We start from the raw sequence: 24,004 nt of genomic DNA, 5'->3' as shown, positions 1-24,004 counted from the left end.
GTTCGATGTTGACTATATCTTAGGAATGGTAACGGGCGGGTTCGGGCCCGAAATGAATCTCTGTCCCTGCCCCGTTTCATGTCGGGTTTTTTATCAGAGTGCTCCGTCGGGAATTTTTTTGTCTCGTCCCTGAACCCGACCCGAAATATTGTATCTGAACTCGCCCCGATCCTGAAAGAAACCAAGCAGCCGTAGTTTTCATAAAAAATAGAAAAAAACAATCGCAAAAAATTGAAAATTAGTCTACATGATTTACAATTCAAACTACAGTCACAAATTCAAACTAAATTCTAAATAATTGTCTAAACTCTAAAATAAATCATATACATAGTTAAATACAAACTTGTTCCAATATTCAAATCATACAACTAAGATGTATACGTAATATTAAGTCAAATAAAGTCATCCAAAATCATCGTGTCACTTTTGTCATTTTCTTTGGTAGCTCCCTACATTGAGAAATTTATCAATAAATCAACCAAAGTTTACTTTAATAATTATAAAAAGTTAGGGTTTAAGGTTTAAATGTTTAGGATTTAGGGTTTGTAATATAATTAATATAAAATATATAAAATATTATATATATATATAATCGGGCGGGGCGGGGATACTTTGCCCCGAACCTAAAAAATTCCCGAATTTTACTTCGATACCCGACCCGATATTATTCAAACCTGACTCGAACTTAGTTGAGTTTCGGGTTTTCCGATCGGGTTCGGGTCATTCTGTCATTCCTACTATATCTGATCTAGTACGAGTAGTTGAGTTAAATTCAGATTTATTATAAAAACATCTTATTCGACCTAATATAATATTATAATTATGATTTATATAATTAAGAACAATTGTAATAATAAATTCAGATTTATTATAAAAACATCTTATTCGACCTAATATAATATTATAATTATGATTTATATAATTAAGAATAATTGTAATAATATTTTTTAGTTAAATCATTATTTTATTTAATAAAAATAAATTATATGTATTTAGATCTGGTCTAACTAAATTGGATGTAAATTTTAATATAAAATTTGAATTGAATTTTGGATCAAAAAAATAAAAAATAATAATTTTCAAATGAATAAAATTCAACTTACTTATCCGTTACCGTCGCTATTCTCTATACATTTCACAAACAAGTAAATGATGATTCCTAGTCCCATTAAAATGTAGTAATCAGTATTATGTCAGAATAGATGTATCAAAAATATTAGTATTTGGAGTCTGCTCTTGTAGCATAAGTTGTTCTTTCTTTTTTGCTATTTACATAATAGGCAATGGAAGAGGATGTGACAAATTTGAATATTGTTGATGGCGAAGAGGAGGCCCACGGTTTTACAATTACAATAACGAGAAATTATGTATAACTTTTAATAATTAATGATTAATTATACTATTAATTATTTAATTATTAATATTTTTTATTTTAGTCATTTAACTATTAAATTGTTTCAATTTCAGGCCGAACTGTGATACAGGCCGTCTACTACCAAATTATGTCCAGTGATAAACTGAGATTCCTCACTAGCAAGGAAGACAACAGCATTGGCCACATGCTTCACCTTCAATACTCCGTTTTTCAAGCAAACCATCCTTGAAAACATCGATTCTATGTCCGCCGTCCCTATTCCTAAAGCTTTGCAAAGGGCAGGCGTCGCCACCGATCCGGGTGAAACGCAGTTAAGGCGTATGCGTATCCCATGTGGAGCTAACTGAGTATTGGCACCCTCGTCAAAGCGACGACCGAGCTCTTCAACATTACGTAATCCGTATTCTTGTAACTCGCAAGTTCAGCAGCTACACTAGACGTGCATATGATGCTTCCTTTGGTATTGGCCTTCACCAAGTCCAGCAACCCCACCTACACTGACAGCGAAGAGCTTATCGCAGGATGATAAGTCGAATTCGAGTATCATCTGCGTAGATTGGCTCATAATGCCAGAATTGCAAAACATAATATCTAGGCGACCGTAGAGTTGGATTGTCGATTGAACGAGCGATTCAACATCTTGTTCCATTGTTACATCACAGTGGACAGGTACACGCACTTCGGTTCTCAATTAACGCAGCGATTTTCTCACCTTTCTCATCTTGGATGTCCACGATCACGATGACTCCTGCACCGCGGTCAAGAAAGAGATGCACGGTGGCCTCGCCAATGCCACTTGCACTGCCGGCGATTACAGCTACTTTGCCTTGGAGCTTCTTGTTGCAGGCTGAGGTGAAATCTAAATTAACCTGGACTAAGGATAGTGAATAAATTCATTTGTGCCAAGACAGCTGCAAAATATTTAATCCAACGAGTTTCTGACAACGATTAAAAATGGGTGAAAAATTAAGTTGTAGTACAAGAAGCACATCGCATGAATTTGCTAGATAATGTGATATACAGGCCCCATAGAGTGAGACAAAATCGCAGAGAACATTCGGAAAAATTTGAGCAACAGCCATGTTACTTGATGCTTCGTCTATGTCCGTTTAACAATAATCCGAGTGAGAGTCGTAGAAGTCGCTAGGGCGCGGCGACATGACCTCCTGCTCAAGCAACTGAACTACTTGGTTCATTGTTGGTCGTTCGTCTGGATTTGCGTCGGTACACCTTGCTGCTACTTCAAGAATTGCTTCTAAAGTTTCCATGTCATCATCGTTACACCTTCCATCGACTATGTCTTCCAATCGGTTCTCGTTCAATAGAGTGTTCATCTGCACATGTTCGAGAAAAATCACAATTTATATTGTGTATTTTTCGGTTCTCTATCATAATTGCAGAAAGGTTTGAGGAGTTTACCCAGCCAACAACATTCAAGCCCCTCTTTACGAAAGCTGGATCAGTTGGTCTTTTTCCGGTTACAAGCTCCAACAAGAGAACTCCGAAGCTATAGACATCAGATTTTTCCGTGGCTCGACCACTTTGCAGGTATTCTGTTCCATAAGTACAAGTTATACTAAATAAATATCAGTGCAACCGGAACATTTTAAACGACAGTTCTTAATAAGGTAAGATGTACCTGGAGCTAAATACCCGAAAGTTCCAGCGACCACGGTAGTGACGTGTGCATCCCCATCCACCAAAAGTTTGGCAAGACCGAAGTCTGATACATGGGGCTCCAAGTTTCATTGAGAAGAATGTTGCTAGATTTTATGTCTAGATGAACTATCTTCGGACAACAATCATGGTGCAAGTAGGCGATACCTCGAGCAGAACCGAGGGCTATTTTTAAACGAGCGCACCAGTTTAATGGCCTGGCTTCTTTGCTTTCTAAAAATGCATTAGGACATGCAAAAGCAAGCGATTAAAACCGAGAATATCAGTATCGTGTTAATGATTGCATAAGATATCATTAGATAAAGCAGACCATGAAGGAAGTCATCCAAGCTGCCCATAGCAAGATAATCATAGATAAGAAGTTTCGATGTCGGCAACCTGCAGTAACCTCGTAGGTTAACTAAATTAATGTGTTTGATACTGCCTAAGATCTCTACCTCTCTCTCAAAGACTTCATCAGATCCTTCACGATTCCGGTCTATTCTTTTAACAGCAAATGTACCGCAATCATTCATCACCATTCGATATACAGTTCCGAATCCCCCCGACCCCACAACATCCTCTTCATCAAGGGACTCTAGCTTTTCTATAATCTCGCATGATGGATACGGCAGATCCCCATGAAAAGTGATAAGTTTTGCACCTACAAAAAATGGGTTAGTCGTTCAGATTCGGGGCAGAGGCTGAAAATGATAGGGCTTTCTCTAGAATAGCCAAATTTTAGCTTACTTGTGTCTTTGTGGACTTGTTTCTTGACTTCTGTATATTTCTTAGCATCCCTTTCCTTCTTTGATAGTAAACATATCCAGAGAAATGCAAGGAGAACAACAAGCATGACAGCCAATGTTGACATTGCGCCGATCAGCACACCTTTAATATAACGAGATGATCGCTTCGTTTGGACTGCGGAAATCAAAAACAATAACCCCCATATTATTACATGATGAAAGCTTTAAAGACATAGCAATTAAAGCTTGACTTAGCAACAAAACTTGCCTTCGGTTTCATCACTTTCAGCATGAGGAAGGACTGCCGGGAATCCCAGTGAGGTCCGACAAGGCTTGTGAACTTGTTGGCCGCATAGATTCAAATTACCAAGAAACCTGAAGATAAAGGAGGAACGATTCAGATTCGGAACAAGCTAATATTTATGAGGTAGCAGATTTATGAATGCTTACAGTTTCATGCATCTTTTGAATCCCATGCGTAGGTGTTAGTAATGCATGAATAGAAAGCATAGATACTACAAGTTGTTCATAGTAATGACAAGGGTACTCACGACTTGTTCCCGAAAGTGTTGAGCACTCCGATATCTGGGATTTCACCGGAGAAAAAGTTGGTGGACAAATTGCTGCATCAAAGAGGAACCATCAAAAGCTTAAGAAACATTTTTCTTTCAGTTAAACAACTCAAATTACATTTGGCAAGCTATAACTCGATGAGAACTTACAGGTAACGCAGTCTTGTAAGACGGCCTATAGACGAAGGTATAGCACCCTTCAGCAAATTGCTCGATAAATCCCTACAAATAACAGAAGTGTCAACAAAAAACAACCCTTCGATTCACATTGATCCCCTGTAACTAAACAAACAATAGCATATTCAGGGAGCTTACATTACAGTAAGAAGAGAAAGGCTTCCAATATTCGATGGTATGCCACCTTCAAGATAATTAGCTCTCAAGTAACTGCACAGACAGTGAATCGAAACATATAAATGAGTCTAATTAACTGCCCCAATAAAAGTGAGAAAAATGAAAATATGTTATGCTTACAGAGCTCTCAAATGAATACAATTTGTAATTTCATTAGGAATCAGTCCATGTAAGTTGTTCTGGTGCAATGCCCTGTATTACCAACATTAAGAATGTTAAAAACAAGACAAAGTTAGGATTCGAAACCCGGACTTATTAACGACGACAGTGGGAACTAACTAGGCTAAAGCCTGAGTTTAAAAACTAAAGAAATGAACTCACAGTCTTTGCAATCTGTTGAGTTTGCCGATGCTGGGAGGTATTTCCCCCCCTAGTTGCATGTACGGTAGGTTGCTGTGGAAACCAAATCATATATGTAAAAGCTAAGAAAAAATGGAGGAGTAAATGATGAAAGAAACAAAAGGGTGTGTGATTTTACATTGATCGAACTCTTTGAAGATTGGGGAAGCAAGAAATGCCAGTCCAATTGCAGGGTGTTTCGTCAGTTGGTAACCAGTTTCCAAGATAGTTTCCACTGTCATTCAATGTGCTTTTGATCTCCAACAATGTTAGACCTTTAAAAACAAACCAGACCAAAGAAACCGAGAGCTCAGCTCCATTACTAAGCATTTAAAATGAAGGAAAAAATCTGTGAAAGTTTAGAGCTTTCCCCCAAAAAAGAGAAAAAAGACACTTTCATTAGAAAAAGAAAACAAAAACAGCAATGGGGTTTCGCCATTACCATCGTCAGTGAGAGCAAAAGAGCAGGAGCTCAAAAGGGTAGCTGCTGCAAAAACCACAGAGGAAAACCAAACCAACACCTTCATTTTGCAGCTCAACTTCCAGCACAAGAGTCCGGGAAGTATTTTGAAAGAGGAACTATGATTTTTTTTGGGGGGGTGAGAAAAAGAAGGGTTTTGGAAGTGAATGATGAGAGTGAAGAAGTGGAATGTTTTAATAATTATTTGAAGCACGAGAGAGAGAAAGAGAGAGCATTTCCTGGATATTTTATAAATACAAATGGAGGGTTCTCTGACTCTTTTTTGAAATTTTCATAGAAAGTAGTGCTGCTGTGTAGCCGTTGTTGTATCTATTGAAATTCAAACAACTTCTTGGGGAAAAATCCATAAAAAAGGTTAAAAATAACTGATCTGGAGATCGATCACAATATTAGATTTTTTTTCTAAGTAATATATATTTTTTTATTAATATGTGGTAAGTATAAAATAATATATGTTTAAAGATAACTCTCAATTATTTGATATTGATCGTTCGTACTAGTGGTATTGTCGATGCTCGAACCCCAAACCTCAAATAACAACAACAATTCCTTTACTACCGATGTCATAGTGATTCATGCTATTTTTCTAATTATATGAGACGATAATATATATTTTATATACATAGTCGTTAGATCTTGAATCTTCTAAAAGAATAATATTTTTTATTATTTAAATCACACAATAAAATTTAATAATATATTATTAAATCTAAATAAATATAATAAAATTGTGTAATTATTCTATGCAAACAAACTTATAATTATTTTGTTACATAGTAATATTCAAAGTTAAAAATTTAATTTAATTACAATAGTTATAATTACAACATGCATGAAACATTAGTTAAAGTGTGTTAAAACGTACAATAGCCGTCAATTAAAATTTTGATAAAAGTTTACGAGTCTTTTTTAAATTAATAAAAAAAGGTTTTATTATATTAAAATTTGTTGTGTGTTTATTATCTTTCAAATTTATTTTGACTTTCAAGTCAATTATATACACGTGGGAACTGCGAAAACGGATGTCGTTTCATAATGGAACAAACATAACTTTTTTAAGCTTTAAGACATCTATTTATCACTTTCTCTAAATTTGATACTTAATTTTTTTTGTTCCAATTTGGTACATGTATGTTTACCCCATTAATTTAATACCTGTTTTTTTTCTTTCAATTTGGTACATGTGTGTTTACTTCGTCGACTAATTTGGTACAAATCGTTAAGTCCTATACGTGTGATACGTGATTTAATGATTCTATCACTATATAAACATCTAAAAATCTATAACAAATTATAAAACTTATAAAAGAAATCAAAAACGTATTTGATAAGATAGTATTGTTTACTAATATTTAATAATATAATATTTATCTAAATAATAAATAAATAACATATGCTATCATAAAGAATTATTTTCTGTACATGATGATAATGTTAAGCAGTCAAGGCAATAATGATTTAATACAATAACTAAAAAGCATATATTATGTCAGAAGAACAGTGTCATAAGAAGAACGTAAAAGTGGAGGAAAAATTATTTGAATTTAGACCCATAAATAAAACATGCAATGACTATTACTTTGAAAAGCTTCACGACATTGACCTAACCACACCAAAAGCCACTCGCAGCTTAATGGGTTTGAGAGTTTATTTGTAATTCAAGCAAAAAGCTTTTGCCCCTACCCTACCCTTAACTATTAAGATAAACTATTCATTTAATCACCATCCTATTTTCATATTTTTATTTTGATCATCTAATAATTTTTAAAAAATCATACCTAATGTTATATTTTATATCTATTTTGATCACGTGTCATTAGATTCAACCGCTGATTTAACAAAAATAATTATCTGAAATGATATAATTATAGTTTTAATCTTCAAAACTTGCACATTCACTATAATCGAAATAATTCAATAAATCCCAAATATTTAAATCACGTCATAAACTTTAAACCGACCCGACCGCTAGGCAGTTGACACCAACGAGACATTATAAAAGAAAACAACAACGACTAATCGAGAAGAAGAAATAGATGAACAAACAAGGAAAACATAAGGGGGGGGGAACGACGATTTGAAACATTTTTACAATGTAATTTGTCAAAGACAATCTACACTACATGCTGCACAAAATAGTAAAATAAAACAATCACCAAACATAGACATGAAAAATACATATACATATACCGATGTGCCCTTCGCATTCTACCGACATCTAACCTACGTCACTCGGACTCGGATGTGGGTGTCAAGTATTCAACAACGATATGCTAAATTCGGAGAATCATACTCACGTCCATACCTGAACATGTATCGAGTATGATAACTCTAGGAAAGAACGAATAATCCACTTAACGTAGCAGCTGACAACTTTAACTGATCGATGCACACTTCATGCAGAGCAGCAAGAAGAAAACAGCCAAAGCCGGTGATGTAAACATGTTATGAAAGAATTACTGTCTTCCACCGAAAACCTCACTGTTAAGCTTGAACCTAAATGCCATTCCGTGAAGCAACCGGTGTGGTACATTTCAGTTATAGATCGTTTATTGACATCAAATGGTGGGAGAGAATCATCGAGCAGGCACAAGCATAACAAAGTCAATCGATCCTCCTGTGACCTCAAACAGCGATAGCTTGGCCAGTAACTGCATCGTGGAGATGTAAGGAACCGTCTTTCATCAAGTTAAGACTCAAGCTCTTGAACCTCTCTCTTGAATACTGCCTTGACGCCTTTCTCCAATCGGTGCCAGCTTTCATCATGGCAACGAATTCATCATAAGAGATTCGCCCATCCTGAGTAATCGAAAGTTGACAAAGAGAAAAAATGGGGTAACTATTAAAATATATGGTAAAAATGCAAAGTTATGGATGACATTCATAAACAGTATCTAACGAATTATGAGTTCAATATGTCCTATTCAGCCGATAGGCGGATATTCTTTGCCCATTATCAGACAATCACTCATTCACAAACTTCGCACGGGGCTAATAGTTTTCATTTCCACTCATGGGGAAACCCTTTTCGCTCCGCTAAGCCCCATCTCTCTAGGGGTATTTTAGTGATAGGTTCTATAGGAACCAGACGATCCTATTTTCTTTTCATTGCAGAATTTCTGAACAAGATCATGCCCCAAAGTGAATATGGAGAATATGAACAGGATCATGAAACTGAAAGTGATTTACAGAGGAGAAATTGATTAAGAAATGGAAATCATACTTTGTCGGTGTCAACTTCACGCATGATGTCGTTCAGTGCATCAACATCAGTTTCACCAGATTCATCAGCTAATGCATCCCGTAACTCATCCAGTTCAATATATCCACTCCCATCTTTGTCAAAGAACATAAATGCTCTGCGGAAATGCTCATCATTTTCCATCTTCTGCAAGTGAATTGTCACTGCTACAAACTCCCCGTAGTCCAATACTCCATTTCCATCAACATCAGCCTGATACAAATAGATCGACACAAAGGAAACACAAGTGCACATTTGAATTTTTGGGAGTCAAATGAGATTATCAGGGGGGAAAAGAGAGATAATGATTGTATCGTATTAGGTTTTGATCTTTCAGATAATTAAGCAGCCGAAAGAAAGGGACCATACCACTTCCATTAACATCTTCATCTCTGGTTCAGCTAATTGAGAACCAACCTTCCGAAGCCCGGCCTTCAGCTCCTCGTATGAAACTTTCCCATCATTATCTGTATCCATCAATGTGAACATGTCTTTGATTACTTCAACCTCTTCTACAGATAAGTGCTCTGCGATTACCTGCAGCATTTACAAAAACTGAATCACCTGCAGGAACTTGCAAATTGCACAATAGCACAATGATTTTGGATCTTTAACCAACAATTTCACATAATCTGCTTAAAAGTGCTTACCCTTAAAGCCCTCTTTTTAAATCTATTCATCACGGAAAACTGTTTAAGCCTGGCTCTCACAATATCTCCCAATGGAACATTCGGAGCTTTCTTCGTATTTTGCAACCAGGGATGTTCTGTGCCCAAAAGAAGGGTCAAGCACAAGATTAAACAGCGAAAATCAACACAGCTATTAAAAGAAGACGTAAAGGTCTCTATGCAAGTATGCATTTAATGGAATTTATTTCAAAAGTTATATTTCCTTCCCCAACAACACAAACGGAAATTTTACCGGCTAACTCATTGAATACGGATCGTAGTGCTCCACTAGGCTCACTTCAAAATAAATTTCCTTTATCAATTCAAAATAAGATTGTCTAAAATTTTGACTAGAAAAATGTATACATATGTCAACATTTGACTCAGCCAGAATTTGACCACACACAATTGTAAATAATGTTGAGTCCTTGTCAGATGCCAAATGCTGTAGAATCAATCGATCCACGGGAATAAAGTTAGCACTTAGCACAAGGTTAAAATTCATTATGGAAGGGATCCATACTTTCAAGATCACCCTGACCTCACTCTTTATAACAATAATTCACAATGTTTAGGCAGATGGGTCCTCAAATGCTATCAAAATGCTTTTTAGCTAAATATGCCAATTGCTTACTAACAGAAAATTCAACACGATAAGAACTGTCGGAGAACCTACCGAGCACCTGTTGAGCAGTCAATCGTTTCTTAGGATCCGGTTCTAACATCTGCCTTACAAGACTCTTAGCGCTATCTGAAACTTGCGGCCAAGGTTCCCTCTTAAAATCAATGACCCCTCTCAAAATCGCAAGAGCAACACCCTGTTCAGTCTCTGAAAATAAGCAACACAAAGCTAAGCAAGCAGAATACATACATACATACATACATACATACATACATACATACATACATACATACATACATACATACATACATACATACATACACACATACATACATACATACATACATACATACATACATACATACATACATACATACATACATACATACATACATACATATACATACATACATACATACATACATACATACATACATACATACATACATACATACATACATACATACATACATACATACATACATACATACATACATACATACATACATACATACATACATACATACATACATACATACATACATACATACACACACACACACACACACACACACACACACACACACACACACACACACACACACACACACACACACACACACACACACACACACACACACACACAGACACACACACACACACACACACACACACACACACACACATACATACACACACACACACGATGCATAACGCCACTCTCGTGGCACATCCTAACCACCTCCGCTATCGTCTTCGCCACGTTCGCCGCCGCGCGTTCCGTGTAGTGCCCTCTCGCTACAATCCTGTCGAATAATTCACCACCTTCACAAAGCTCCATAACCAAATGAACGTTTTCATTGTCCTCGTATGTCGCTTTCAGCTTCACGATATTCGGATGTTCCGGCAACGTCGACATTATGGCGACCTCGCGGCGGACGTCTTCGATATCTACTGCTGTCCGGAGTTTCTTCTTGGAGATTGACTTGCTCGCGAGGGCTTCCCGCGTTTCCCTGTCCGTACAGAGGTAAGTGATCCCGAACTCGCCTCGCCCCAGCTCGCGGCCGAGGATGTACTTATCGAAAATTCGAGTTCGGTGACTCAGTGGGATCACGTCTTTTAATACTCGGATGGGAGCCGGCGAGGCAACTCTCTCGGCGAACGGGTTCGGTTTCCTTTCCCGGGCCTTTTTCTTTCCCTTCCCCTTCTGGTCAGACCGGTTCGGTTTACTTTCCGGACTCTCGTCCGGTCTTACGCATGCGTTACAGTTTCCCATAATCAGAAAGAATTCAAAGAGCAAGGTAAACTAGGTCGCCGTCGTTGCGGGGTTGGCGGGCGGATGAAGGTGGAGTGAGCCGAGGAAGAAAGAAAGAAAGAAAAAAGAGAAAAGAAAATGACAAAGCGAGGGGTGACTGGTCAATCGAGAAAATCTGGGGGTTTTGAAAATTTCTTCGCAGTATGAATATGATTTTACTTATCATTTTATTAATATAATATTGGATAAACTATAAGCCTAACCCCTTTATTTAAGTTTTGTATGTTTTTAATAATATTTTAAAAAAATAAGATTTGATTATTTTTATTTTTATTTAATTAAAATACTATCATTGAAAGTTAATTGTCGTTAAATTTTTAATAGATTATTGACATGACACAACGAATATAACATTAAAAATGTTAAATTATACAAATAATCACTAATATTTAAATAAATTTTTGTTTATTTCGCTGAAATTTCAAAAATAACAAATTAGTTGAATCATTTTATAGTATATATATATATATATATATATATATGATAATAATCTTAACCGATGTGAAACTGCACCGAAATACTTAGCTGCGGCTATGGCTTTGAATTAATTTTCATAGACGGGTGTATGATAACACAATACATATTCATAATGAGCCACAATCATCTTCGATTAAGGCTCCTTTGACACATGATCACTCCTATAAATTATAATTATCCTCTGCCGCATCCCCAAATGAGCTATCATGAAAAATCAACAGTCTCCGAAGACGAAATAGCACCTGCCGATGCTGATCTGACCGGAGAAGTATAGCAGCATCACAATCCTCGCCTTGCTGCTGCATCTCATGTTGATTGCTACTGGAGCATCAAAGGCACCCTGGAAGCTACAATCCTATATATATTTCCTTAACCAAATCGAATGCTCAAGTCTCATTCAAATGATGCATAACAGTTAAATTGTAATTCTTTCTCACTTTCTTCAAATATCACACAAGCATTACAAGTGAAGTCAACACTGTTATTTGTTATTTTTAAAACTTCCGTGGAGAAAACAACAAAATTATGAATATTAGTGATCATTTGTGTAATTTATCTTTTTTAATTTTATATATTCACCGTGTCAAGTTAACATTCTGTTAAAAGTATGACGACAGTTAAGTCTCAATGATCACATTTTAATTAAATAAAAATAAAAGTAACCAAATCTTATGTTTTTTTAATTCAACGAGAAAAATTGGACAAAAACAAAATTGATTAATATGTAGTTTACCCTATAATATTTAAATAAAAATGATTTTTATGAATAAGTGAAATAACTCATAAATATAGTTTTTTTTATTTGATCCTTGATTCATAATATGTATTAGTCTTGTGATTTAACAGGTTTTTTAATTTGGTCATTAAATTATTTTTTATAATATAATAGTATAAATTGATATCATATTATTAGTTAAAAATATAAATATTCTTAAAGTTTTCACGTAATGACATGATATAATCTCACAATATCATGTAATTAAAAAATTCTAAATTTAAATATTAATGTTTATTATTGTTGAGTTGATAAATTATTTATTTGAATTGTGTTTAGAGATGAGCATTTAACTCGAATTTAATGAATTTCGAATTGATCTTATAAAGTTAAATTTTGTAATATTTGATTCAATTTTTGAAGAATAAGATCAAGCCAAGTTCGGATTTAAGATGAAAATTAATTGACAAGAAAATAATAATGTGATTAACCTTTATATATTTAGAGATAATTGTTATTGAAGATACTAATTTTTTTTACCCATTTTTATTATTATTACTATAATTATTATTATTATTATAATTATTATATATATTATTATTATTATTAAAAAATTAATAATTACAAATAATATTATAGGCCCAACAGACTGGCCCAAACAAAAAAAACCCTAAAACCCATTTAGGGTTTGATCTCAGCCAGCCGTCGCCTTGCTTCTCAGCCGTTGGATCTAACTTAGATCCAACGGTCCAGATGGTTCCAGCAGGAAACCCTAGGGTGATGATACCCTAGAGACACGTCCCAGCCGCCGCCGTAGCTTCCAGAAGACCACACGGCGCCTCTTTTGCTGCCAACACCATTGCCGACGCTCCACCAGTGCCACGCCTCCGATGAAGACTCCAGAAGACTCAGAGCAGCCGCACACGTTGCAAGCTCTAGGGGTGAGTCACCACATAGCTCGGTGACTCACTGAACTCCACCCTTCGGACTGGTCCGAGACAAACGCCGGTGATGGCTATAAAGCCATCACCCAACCTGCAAAGAGGAGGGAGGCAACCAACAGAGCAAAGAAAAAAAAAACAAGAAAAAAGCAAGCAAACCAGCAACCAAAAAAAAAAGCAAGGAGAAAACGAAGAGAACTTACCGGGGAAGACAACGCCGTGATCGGAGTCACCACCGGCCTCCAAACGTCACCAACAACCTTCGAAAACCGAAGGTATTTTCCTAGATTTGCTCCGATTGGGAGCTATTTAAAAGAAAAGACCACCGGAACCGTCATTAGGACGGTCCGATATACGTTTTAGTAAGAAAAAACTTTTTCCGGCCACCGAAGGCGGTGGCCGGCGGTAGTTTTGACGGTGGCCGGCGGCGAGGTCAACGCCGGCGAACGGCTGCCGGCCGGTGTGCTTCTCTCGGTTTTAGAGAGAAGCGAGAGAATTTTTTCTCTCAGAAAAGAGAGAGAGAGGGAAGAGAGGAGAAATGAGAGCTGGCCCTTCGGGCCAGGCGGTTTTGGACTTAAATAGCCCTCCCCAAACGACGCCGTTTTGGGGAGGGGTCTGTTTGTAATTAACTAATTGTTAAATTCCGTCCCCAGCCATCCTAATTTGTAAACTTTACATTTTAGTCACTAAATCAATTTATAATCCTTTCAATTCGGTTCTTTAATTTTAGTTTTATTTATTTTAGTCCTTTATATTAAAATAATATACTTAGGATAATTATCATATTTAGTCCTTTAATTTTAATAATTAATATTTTAATCCCGAGTTTATATTTTTAATTTATTTTAATCTGATATTCTAATTTTATATAATTTTATTTTAGTCACTAAATTAATAGCATGTTTAATCCATGAAATTTTAAATAATTAATTATGAATTAGGTATTTAATTTTAATTTTATTATAATTTAGTCACTAACTTTAAATATTTTCATTTATTTTATTACTTTTAAATATATAATTGTATTTTTATTGTTTTAATTTTACTTGTTAATATATTTCAATATTTTTTATTATTATATAGTCATATAAAAATATATATATAATAAATAATATTTTATATATATAAGTTATTTTAATATTTATTTATTTATTTTAAAGAAAATGGCAGTCTTAATACAACTGGATGTCCTATTCTGGTATTTTAAAATTAAATATTATAAAAAATTTTAATTATTATAATATATATCGAAGAAAAGAGCTGTCTTAAGGTACCTAGAAGTCCTTTTATGATATTTTTAAATAAATATATTTTTTATATAATTATAATTTTGAAATAATAGGATTATAAATTAAATATATTTTGAATTTTTAAATTTTTAATAATAGAGACAATTTATAATTAAAAAGTACCAATTTTGGGCGTTGTAGGGGTATTAATCCTTCCCTAAACGTAACCGACCACGAATCCCTTTTTATTATTAAAAAGAAAGAATTTTTGGTTATAAACGCAGATCAGTTCATCTTTTAACTGATATTTTCTTAAAAACTCTGTTAAAAGATAATTTTTAGGTATTCGACCTACCTGACCCAAAAGGCCGATGGCGACTCCCAAATTATTTTCAAAACCATTTATTCACATCACTTTTCCCGCCAAGTAAAAAATTCGTGCCCGGACGAAAACCGGTTACGACAGCTTGGCGACTCCACTGGGGACCTGTCAAACTTTTAAAATCAATTATAAATTGTCTCTATTAATTATAAATTAAAAAATTCATATATTTGATTTATAATCCTTTCTTTTCAAAATTTTTTTATATACTTCTTATTTTCTTAGTATTTATATTTTTTTCTTATTAATATTTCATTTTATTTGCAAGTATTTTATTTCATTATTTATTTTTTCTGTCAGAGGTTTGAACATTTCTCCTCACACACACAACACTTGCATTGCATAACATAAAGCTCTATAATTGAGTTTGTCCATTTTAAGTGAGAGTGAAAGCGACGTCTTCGTGAGAATTTATTCTCCGTGTCAGACCTAGCAAGTAACTTTCGGGGTTCATATGCTCTATGTCTTCATGATAATTTATTCTCCGTGTCAGGCATAGAGAAATGTATCCCATCGAATTGAACTCGATTCACTTTAGTCTGTGATGGACTAGAATTGAGGGTTAACAGCCCAAGGGGGCACTAACAAGGACAATTCGGGTACCTTTATTCTTAGATCTGAAACATTGCATATAATAAACCCTAGAAACCCTTCCGATCTGAAACCATGCCGAAATTTTATCCAAAATAGGTGTACACACAGGAGAAATGAATTCTAACTTTCTTTTTAATTTATTTATTTATTTTCTTACTGATTAAATTACATGTAAATTTAAATTATTTAAATTATGAAAAAGCATGTTTAAATAAAGATATTTAGGTAGATATTATTATTAAATTTCTTTATTATGTAAACTAATTCATTTCTTTTTGTGTGTTCTTTATTTCTTCTGTTTGCATAGCATCATACAGGATAAAAGGCATTGATCCTCGTGTTAATTGTCTCATTGGAAAGCCTTTATCCATGGATAAAAAGTGTTCAAATCAAATAATTCTAAACTCAGAAGTAAGACAGTGGGCTGAGAACTTACAAAGACAAGGAGGAGACAGTCTGCAAGATAATTATGTATCGGACTTGGCCAGTTATGCTGATATGCAAGATTTACGAAGCATTTGGGAAAGTTGGGACTCAAACAAAAAGTTGCAGTTTTATCAGACTTACGGAGACATCCCATATTTGCTCTATGTCGAAGTTGATGATGACTTACTTCGAGCCCTAATTCAATTCTGGAATCCAGGGTACAATTGCTTCACTCTCAATAAGGAGGACTTGGTCCCTACTATTGAAGAGTAGACAACTTTGCTACATATAGAAGGGGCTTTGGAGAATCGAATTTATTCAAAGTCAATTAAAACTCAACCCTTTCGAGTTAAATTAGCAAAGATTGCCGGAGTACGAGAAGAATGGGTGGCATCCCGTACAAAACAAAAGGGCGAAAGCGAAGGTATTGCTTGGACCAACATTAAAGAACTTATTCAGAGTCATCCAGACACTAAAGTACGATTAGATCTATTTGCTCTGGGTATGTATGGTATGATCATCTTTCCAAAAGTATTGGGATATATTGAAGCTGCAGTAGTAGATTTGTTTGAGCAGCTACCAAAAAAGATTAATCCTGCTTCTGCAATTATAGCAGAGACTTTCAGATCGTTAAATGCTTGTCGAAAGCTAGGAGGTGGACGATTATCAGGGTGTACCCAGTTGTTATATGTTTGGATCCGTAGCCATTTCTGGAGGACAGAAAAGGTTTCATACCGACGCTTTAATACGGATTACTCACCATTAAAAGAATTTCTGGAGCAAGAATGGCCGAAAGAAATTAAGAAAGATATGTGGATTAATGCATTTCAAAATCTGCAAAGCAATGACATTGTTTGGCGAGCCCCGTGGCAAATCCAAAGAGAATTCTTTTACAAATGTGGTGATTACAACTGGATAATGCTGCTCGGATTGTGGGAAGGAATTGGATATGCACCACTTCTGGTCATAAGACAGTATGAAGGTCGTCAATTTGTACCTGTCACCGTTGGATTACATTCATCTGAGTTCGCATTCCACATCAAAAATTATAAAAGAAATATCATGGAAGCCGTTATAGCTTGGAAAACAACTTTTTATATCCGAGCTAAAGTAGCAAAATAAATGCTAACTCCTGATTATGAGGAATGGAGATCTATCAGGAAAAATGAAAATATTCCTCTACCAGATCAAAATGAGGATATCTCTATGGAAGATTGCATTAAGGTGGTTCCATCAGAGATTGAAATCCTGAGAGCTGAGTTTGAAGCAGAAAGAGAAGGCTGGTCGAGAGAATTAGAGCAAATAAGACGAGATAAAGCTATGTTGGGTGTTGACATTGACTTTCATTCATCATAATGTGCAATGTTGAGAGAAAACAAAGAAAACGTTGATGGTGAATTTAGAGCATTAAAGAAAAATTACCAGGAGTTATATAAATCCCGGAAAGCATCAGGACCAAGCCGATCAACAGTACATATGACCAGGGAATTGAACATCGAGAAAAGTCGAGTTGAAGATCTGAAAGGAAAGAATAGCCGTCTACTCAAAAGCCTTGAGAAAGGAAAGCAAAAAATGGAAGATTTTGAGGTTGATAGAAGAGAGCGAATTATAAAACACAAAGCTGAACACCGCGAAATCATGAATGAAATGCAAAGAGAAAGGGATCGAGCCAAAGATTTAGAAGAAATGAAGAGTGATATTCTTGATAAATTTGAGGGTGAGAAAAATATCATGTTCAAGGGATTTGAATCTGAAATGAACCAGCTGATTGCCGAACTTGAAGTCAGAGGCAAAAAGATTGAAGAGTTCAATATTGAAAAAGGAAAATGGGAGTTAGAAAGAAAGAATTTCAACACCAAACTTGAGGTAGAGCAAGAAATGGCTAGCAATTGGATGCAAAGATGCAGAAACAAGAATGTTCAAATCCAGAAGCTTAATCAAAGAACGCAAGAATCACGAACAAAACTTGAAGAAGATCTGGATCAGTCTAGAAACAAAAATGCAGAGTTTAATGCTTATATTTTGCAACTTGAAGAGTCATTATTTCAAGAAAAGGTTCGTCTAGGACCTAATGATCTCAAAGAAAGTAATGAAGAAAGTGCTTCACTGCGAAGACGCATTAGAGATCTTGAAAAAACTCTGCATAATTGTCAAGTCAGAATCACTGAGTTAGAACAAACTCTTGAAGGAACTAATGAACAATGGCAAAAGTCAACTGATTTCTATGTAGAAAGAAGTGAAGAAAGAAGTAATATGGTATTCGAAGCCATGGTACAAATGAGCGAAGTTGCTAGATATGTTGGGGAACTAGCTGTTGAAGCTAAAATAATTGAGCATCATGTTGATCCAGTTTCTAAGTTCGGAAAGAAGGTGTCATGGCTAATGAAAGAAATTATAGAGCTTAATAGGAAAGCTACGCCTTATCTGTAGTTATGAACTATTATAAAGAAACTTTTGTATGCCGATGAAAGTTGTTCTATGACAGTTAACTTTTTGGATCAATACCTTTTGCATACATGCATTTTGCATACATTCATTATTCATTGCATTATTTTCTTTATGTATAATTTTTATTATTAAGATAAAATTCATTAATTAAAATTTGAAAACATTTATAATAATATCAGAAGATTTTTCAATGGCAGTTATTCTGGCCAAAAGAGAAATACAACATCACTACGGTACTAGACAAGCTACTAAGAGAATTATGGAGGATAAAATACAACGTATTGAGGAACAACCTAATAAAGAACAAGCAGAAATGAGAATGAAGCTGGAGAAAATTGAAGCCAGTATTGCAAATTCACAAGATAGCATGATGCAGAAAATAGAAGACATGTTTAAAAGGCAGGCTATCATTGGAAAAATGCATGAAAATCCTGTATCTTTCGACCAAGAACCTATGTATCCTTTAGGTTTTCCACCAGAACCAATTTATCACTCTGGTACTACACCTATACAAATCAATGCTCGCACATCAGTATTTCAAGAAGCCAAACCACATGAAAATCGACAAGTGGATCCTGAATCTTCAAGCAAAAATCCACTTATATCAGATGTGAAAATAGGGGATTTTAATACTGAGCATTTAATCCCAGATTTGAATGAGCTGAATGAAAAAGAAAAAGTAAATGAAGAATTGACCAGACAGATCAAGAGCTTAGAAGAACGAATGAAATCCGTGGAAATAACTGAATCATTCTATGGGTTTGACGCTAGTGAGTTGAGTTTGGTTCCAGACTTAATTCTCCCCATCAAGTTCAAAGCTCCCGAATTTGATAGATATGACGGTACCACATGCCCTTCATCCCACATTACTATGTTTTGTCGCAGAATGGCAGGATATGTGAAAGAAGAGAAATTGTTAATTCACTGCTTTCAAGATAGTTTGACAGGACCATCTTTAAAATGGTATACTCAATTGACCAAAGCCAACATTAGATCCTGGAAAGATCTGGCTAAAGCATTCTTAGAGCAGTACCGCCACATAACATACATGGTCCCTGATAGATGGACTCTCCAAAATTTGGAGAAAAAGAATAACGAAACGTTCAGACAGTATGCTCAGAGATGGCGTTACACGGCAGCACAGGTTCAACCACCTTTGTCAGAAAAAGAGGCCACAGTAATATTTGTCCATACATTGAAAGCTCCTTATTTAAATCATCTAATGGGGAATGCAATCAGAAATTTTGCAGATTTGGTCATTTCTGGAGAACTCATTGAAAATGTCTTGAAAAGTGGCAAAATTGAATCAAATGAGGGGTCTAGTTCCAAAAGATCTATGTACCGAAAAAAAGAGAATGAAGTCAACAATGCAAACTCTTACAATAAGGATTCATTGAAAAGTGTTACAATAACCCAGCTAAGGGTTAAGAAAGAGGAAACAAACACTAATCGAGCAGAGTCCAGAGGATCTCGAAAGGAAAATGAAAGGTTATCTTTTACACCTTTACCAGTACCATATGCTGAGATCTATGATTCGTTGTTAAAAGCAGATGTCATACGGCCCTATCCTTTGGTTCCCATGCAACCACCATTCCCTCCATGGTATGATATAAAGGCACACTGTGTTTACCATGAAGGAATTACGGGTCATTCTATTGAAAACTATTTGGCATTCAAAAGGGTGGTTCAAAATTTGATCAACACTGTAAAGTTGGAATTCAATTCACCATCTACATCAAATCATTCGCTGCCAAATCATGGAGATAAAAACGTAAATGCAATTCAGGAAGAGAACAAAAAGAAAGCAAAAACTGACATTTCTGAAATTAAATCTCCTTTTGTTTGGTTATTTCAACAACTCTCTTTAGCTGGTATAATTCCACAACAATTCAGGCCAAAGCATAATGAAGGCAAGAATTATTGTGAATATCATCAAGAGAAGGGGCACGAAATTCAAATATGTCCTGAGTTTAGGGATTTGTTGCAAGAATTGATGAATAGCAGAGAGATAGAATTCTTTGAAAAAAACCAGGGAAAAAAGAAAATGATGTTTGCTCATCAGAGGATTCTAAACCTAGTCAAAGAACAAATGATCATGTGATCATTAATGTGAATTCTTCTACGGCGATTCCTGCACCAATAAAGCCGAAAGTAGTTATCACCACTCCTCTACCATTTCCATACAAGGATACCCGCAGAGTACCTTGGAATTATACTACCAATGTTTCAATGGTAGGAGGATTTGTTTCTCTAGAAAAAAACAGAAGAGAAAATACAGAGTCTAGGTTCGACATCTGAAGCAGTAAGTGAAGTCGGATTCTTTACAAGAAGTGGGAGATGTTACTCTCCCGAAACATCCAATGCTTCAGAACAAGTGAAAGCAAAAGGAAAAGCCATGGTAATACCCCAAAAGGTATTTGATGATGAATCCCCTCCAGTATTCAATGAGCCTGTAACAGAAAAACAAGCTCAAGAATTTTTGAAATTCCTGAAACATAGTGAGTATAGTGTGGTTAAACAACTACACAAACAACAAGCGAGAATTTCTATTCTTGATCTATTGATGAATTCAGAAGCACATATAAATGCTTTAATGAGAATGCTTAATCAAACCTTTATCCCTGAAGATATATCCCTCAATAAACTTGACAGAATTGTGGGATATATAGCCGCTGACAATTACATAACGTTCACGGATGATGAAATACCTGAAGGCGGAATGGGGTCAGTAAAAGCTTTGAATATCACAACACATTGTCATGGTCATGTTTTGCCAGGAGTATTGATTGACAATGGATCTGCTCTCAACTTGATGCCTCTAGTCACACTTCAAAGAATGCCTGTGGATAAATCACACATGAAGAGTTATCAGAATGTAGTACGAGCCTTTGATGGTACTCAAAAAGAGGTGCTTGGGAAAATGGAAATACCGTTGTTAATCGGACCAGTCGTGTACAATATTGACTTTGTGGTGATGGACATCCACCCTACATATAATTGTTTATTAGGGAGGCCATGGATTCATTCATCAGGAGCCGTTCCTTCTTCATTACATCAGAAATTGAAATTTGTTGTTGATGGACAACTAATATGTGTAGGAGCTGAAGAAGAAATCATTGCGTCTATAACAAGTGATGTTCCATATATTGAAACCAATGATGATGCTCTTGAATGCTCTTTCCGAGCTTTTGAATTTGTCAATGCAACCTTTATTGCAGAAGGAAGCAAAATTCCATATCCCAGATTATCTGATTGCACCAAGATGACGGTACGACAAACTTTAGGCATCGGAGCTAAAGCTGGGAAAGGTTTAGGAAAGAATCTTCAAGGGATCTCAGTTCCTGTAAGTATAAAGATGAAGAAAGATCGTTTTGGGCTTGGATTTAAGCCCAATTTTCAGCAAAAGAACAAAGAGATGAAAAGAAAATGTGAAGACAGAAAGGCAAGGTTGAAAGGAGAAGAAATCTTTTGGGAACACATGTTTTTCCCACAATTGAAGACCACATTCAGATCATGGGGAACAATTAATGTAGAACAACAGCTTGTTGAAGCCTTTAAAGAAGAAAAGTTGACCAAAGATCAAAGCATAGTTGAAGAAGCTATGAATGGATTATTTATCAACATGATCATGAATGACAACAAGACTGGCAAATACTTGGATAGGATTCGCCCATGTTTTCCTGGAGAAACACTCAACAATTGGACCACTGAAGATCTTCCTATAGTTTTTAATATTAACGCAGAGTAATATTCAGAACTAATCTTTATGTTTAGCTCAAAAGTATGAAAACTTTTTATCTTGTAAAGGAAATTATGTTAATCTAATATTAAATATAAGAAATTTTCTTTAAAATTTTCAGATGGCAATCATTCTTTACATTTTCTTACATTTTTACATTTATTTATTTCATAAATTTACTATATTCTTTCGGAAATATGTCCGACTTAAATTTGCAGGTGTCACAATGTTAATAGCATGTTTATTCCTAAATTTAATCAAGAGATAAATTTAGAGCAGCCCATATGTCTGGAAGAAATCAATGGGTGTGAGGATGAACTGGAATGTGATGTTCCTACTGAATTATTAAGACTGGTAGAAAAAGAAGATAAACAAATTCTACCTCACAAAGAAGAAATTGAGACTGTAAATCTGGGAACAGATGAAGAAATGAAAGAGGTGAAAATTGGTACTACTCTGACAATCCAGATAAAACAAGAATTGATAAATCTCCTTCAAGAGTTCAAAGATATCTTCGCATGGTCTTATCAAGATATGTCTGGTTTGAGTACAGATATAGTGATGCACAAGCTTCCAATCAATCCAGAATTAAACCGGTCCAACAAAAGCTCAGGCGAATGAGGCCAGAAATGTTGTTACAGATCAAAGAGGAAGTAATGAAACAGATTAATGCAGGTTTCTTACAGGCAGCCAAATACCCAGAATGGGTAGCCAACATTGTTCCCGTACCAAATAAAAATGGGAAAGTTCGAATGTGTGTGGATTACAGAGATCTCAACAAAGCCAGTCCGAAAGATAGCTTTCCATTACCCCACATAGACACCTCGGTAGACAATACTGCAGGACACGCATGGTTTTCATTCATGGATGGCTTTTCAGGATATAATCAGATAAAAATGAATCCTGAAGACATGGAAAAAATGACATTTGTAACCATGTGGGGCACATTCTGCTATAAAGTGATGCCATTTGGATTGAAAAATACAGGGGCAACGTATCAAAGAGCCATGGTAACTTTGTTTCATGACATGATGCACAAAGAGATTGAAGTATATGTAGATGACATGATTGCCAAATCCCGAACTGAAGAAGAACATATTCAAAATCTGAGAAAGCTTTTCCAGAGATTGAGGAAGTATCAATTAAAGCTCAACCCTGCTAAATGCACTTTTGGGGTAACTTCCGGGAAACTTTTAGGATTTGTGGTCAGCAAAAAAGGAATCGAGATTGATCCAGATAAAGTAAAAGGAATTCAAGATCTTTCACCACCCAATACAAAAAAAGAGGTTCGAGGTTTTTTGGGAAGATTAAATTATATATCTCGATTCATTTCTCAATTAACTGACAAATGTGATCCAGTGTTCAAATTACTTCGAAAGAACAATCCTGAAGTCTGGAATGATGAATATCAAGAAACTTTGGATATTATTAAGAAATATTTATCCAATGCCCCCATTTTAGTATCACCAATGCCTGATAGACCGTTAATTCTCTACTTGACGGTCTTTGAAAATTCGATGGGATGTGTACTAGGACAGCATGATGAATCTGGAAGAAAAGAAAAAGCTATTTATTATCTGAGCAAGAAATTTACTGATTGTGAAATTCGATATCCACCAATACAAAAATTATGTTGTGCCTTGGTGTGGGCTACTCGAAGACTCAGACAATATATGTTATA

General features: G+C 35.4%; 1 protein-coding gene and 2 pseudogenes across 1 annotated transcript; all 3 read right to left on the bottom strand.

Moving 5' to 3' along the window:
* Positions 1–1,463: 1,463 nt before the first annotated feature.
* LOC120162107 lies at positions 1,464–2,457 on the bottom strand (annotated as a pseudogene).
* Positions 2,346–5,592, bottom strand: LOC120162166 (annotated as a pseudogene).
* A 2,544-nt stretch (positions 5,593–8,136) lies between these two features.
* LOC120162078 (calcium-dependent protein kinase 10-like) lies at positions 8,137–11,360 on the bottom strand. Its single transcript, XM_039172262.1, has 6 exons — positions 10,800–11,360; positions 10,112–10,370; positions 9,418–9,533; positions 9,137–9,304; positions 8,750–8,980; positions 8,137–8,325 (listed from the first exon to the last, which is right to left on the bottom strand). Exons 1-6 carry the CDS (start codon positions 11,331–11,333, stop codon positions 8,152–8,154), a joined length of 1,482 nt encoding a protein of 493 aa, XP_039028193.1. The 5' UTR covers positions 11,334–11,360; the 3' UTR covers positions 8,137–8,151.
* Between the last annotated feature and the right edge of the window lie 12,644 nt (positions 11,361–24,004).

This window comes from Hibiscus syriacus, unplaced genomic scaffold (genome assembly GCF_006381635.1).
Source record: "Hibiscus syriacus cultivar Baekdansim isolate YM2019G1 unplaced genomic scaffold, ASM638163v2 tig00002889_pilon, whole genome shotgun sequence".
Taxonomy (NCBI): Eukaryota; Viridiplantae; Streptophyta; class Magnoliopsida; order Malvales; family Malvaceae; genus Hibiscus; species Hibiscus syriacus.
This window is presented reverse-complemented; position numbering and strand designations above follow the sequence as displayed.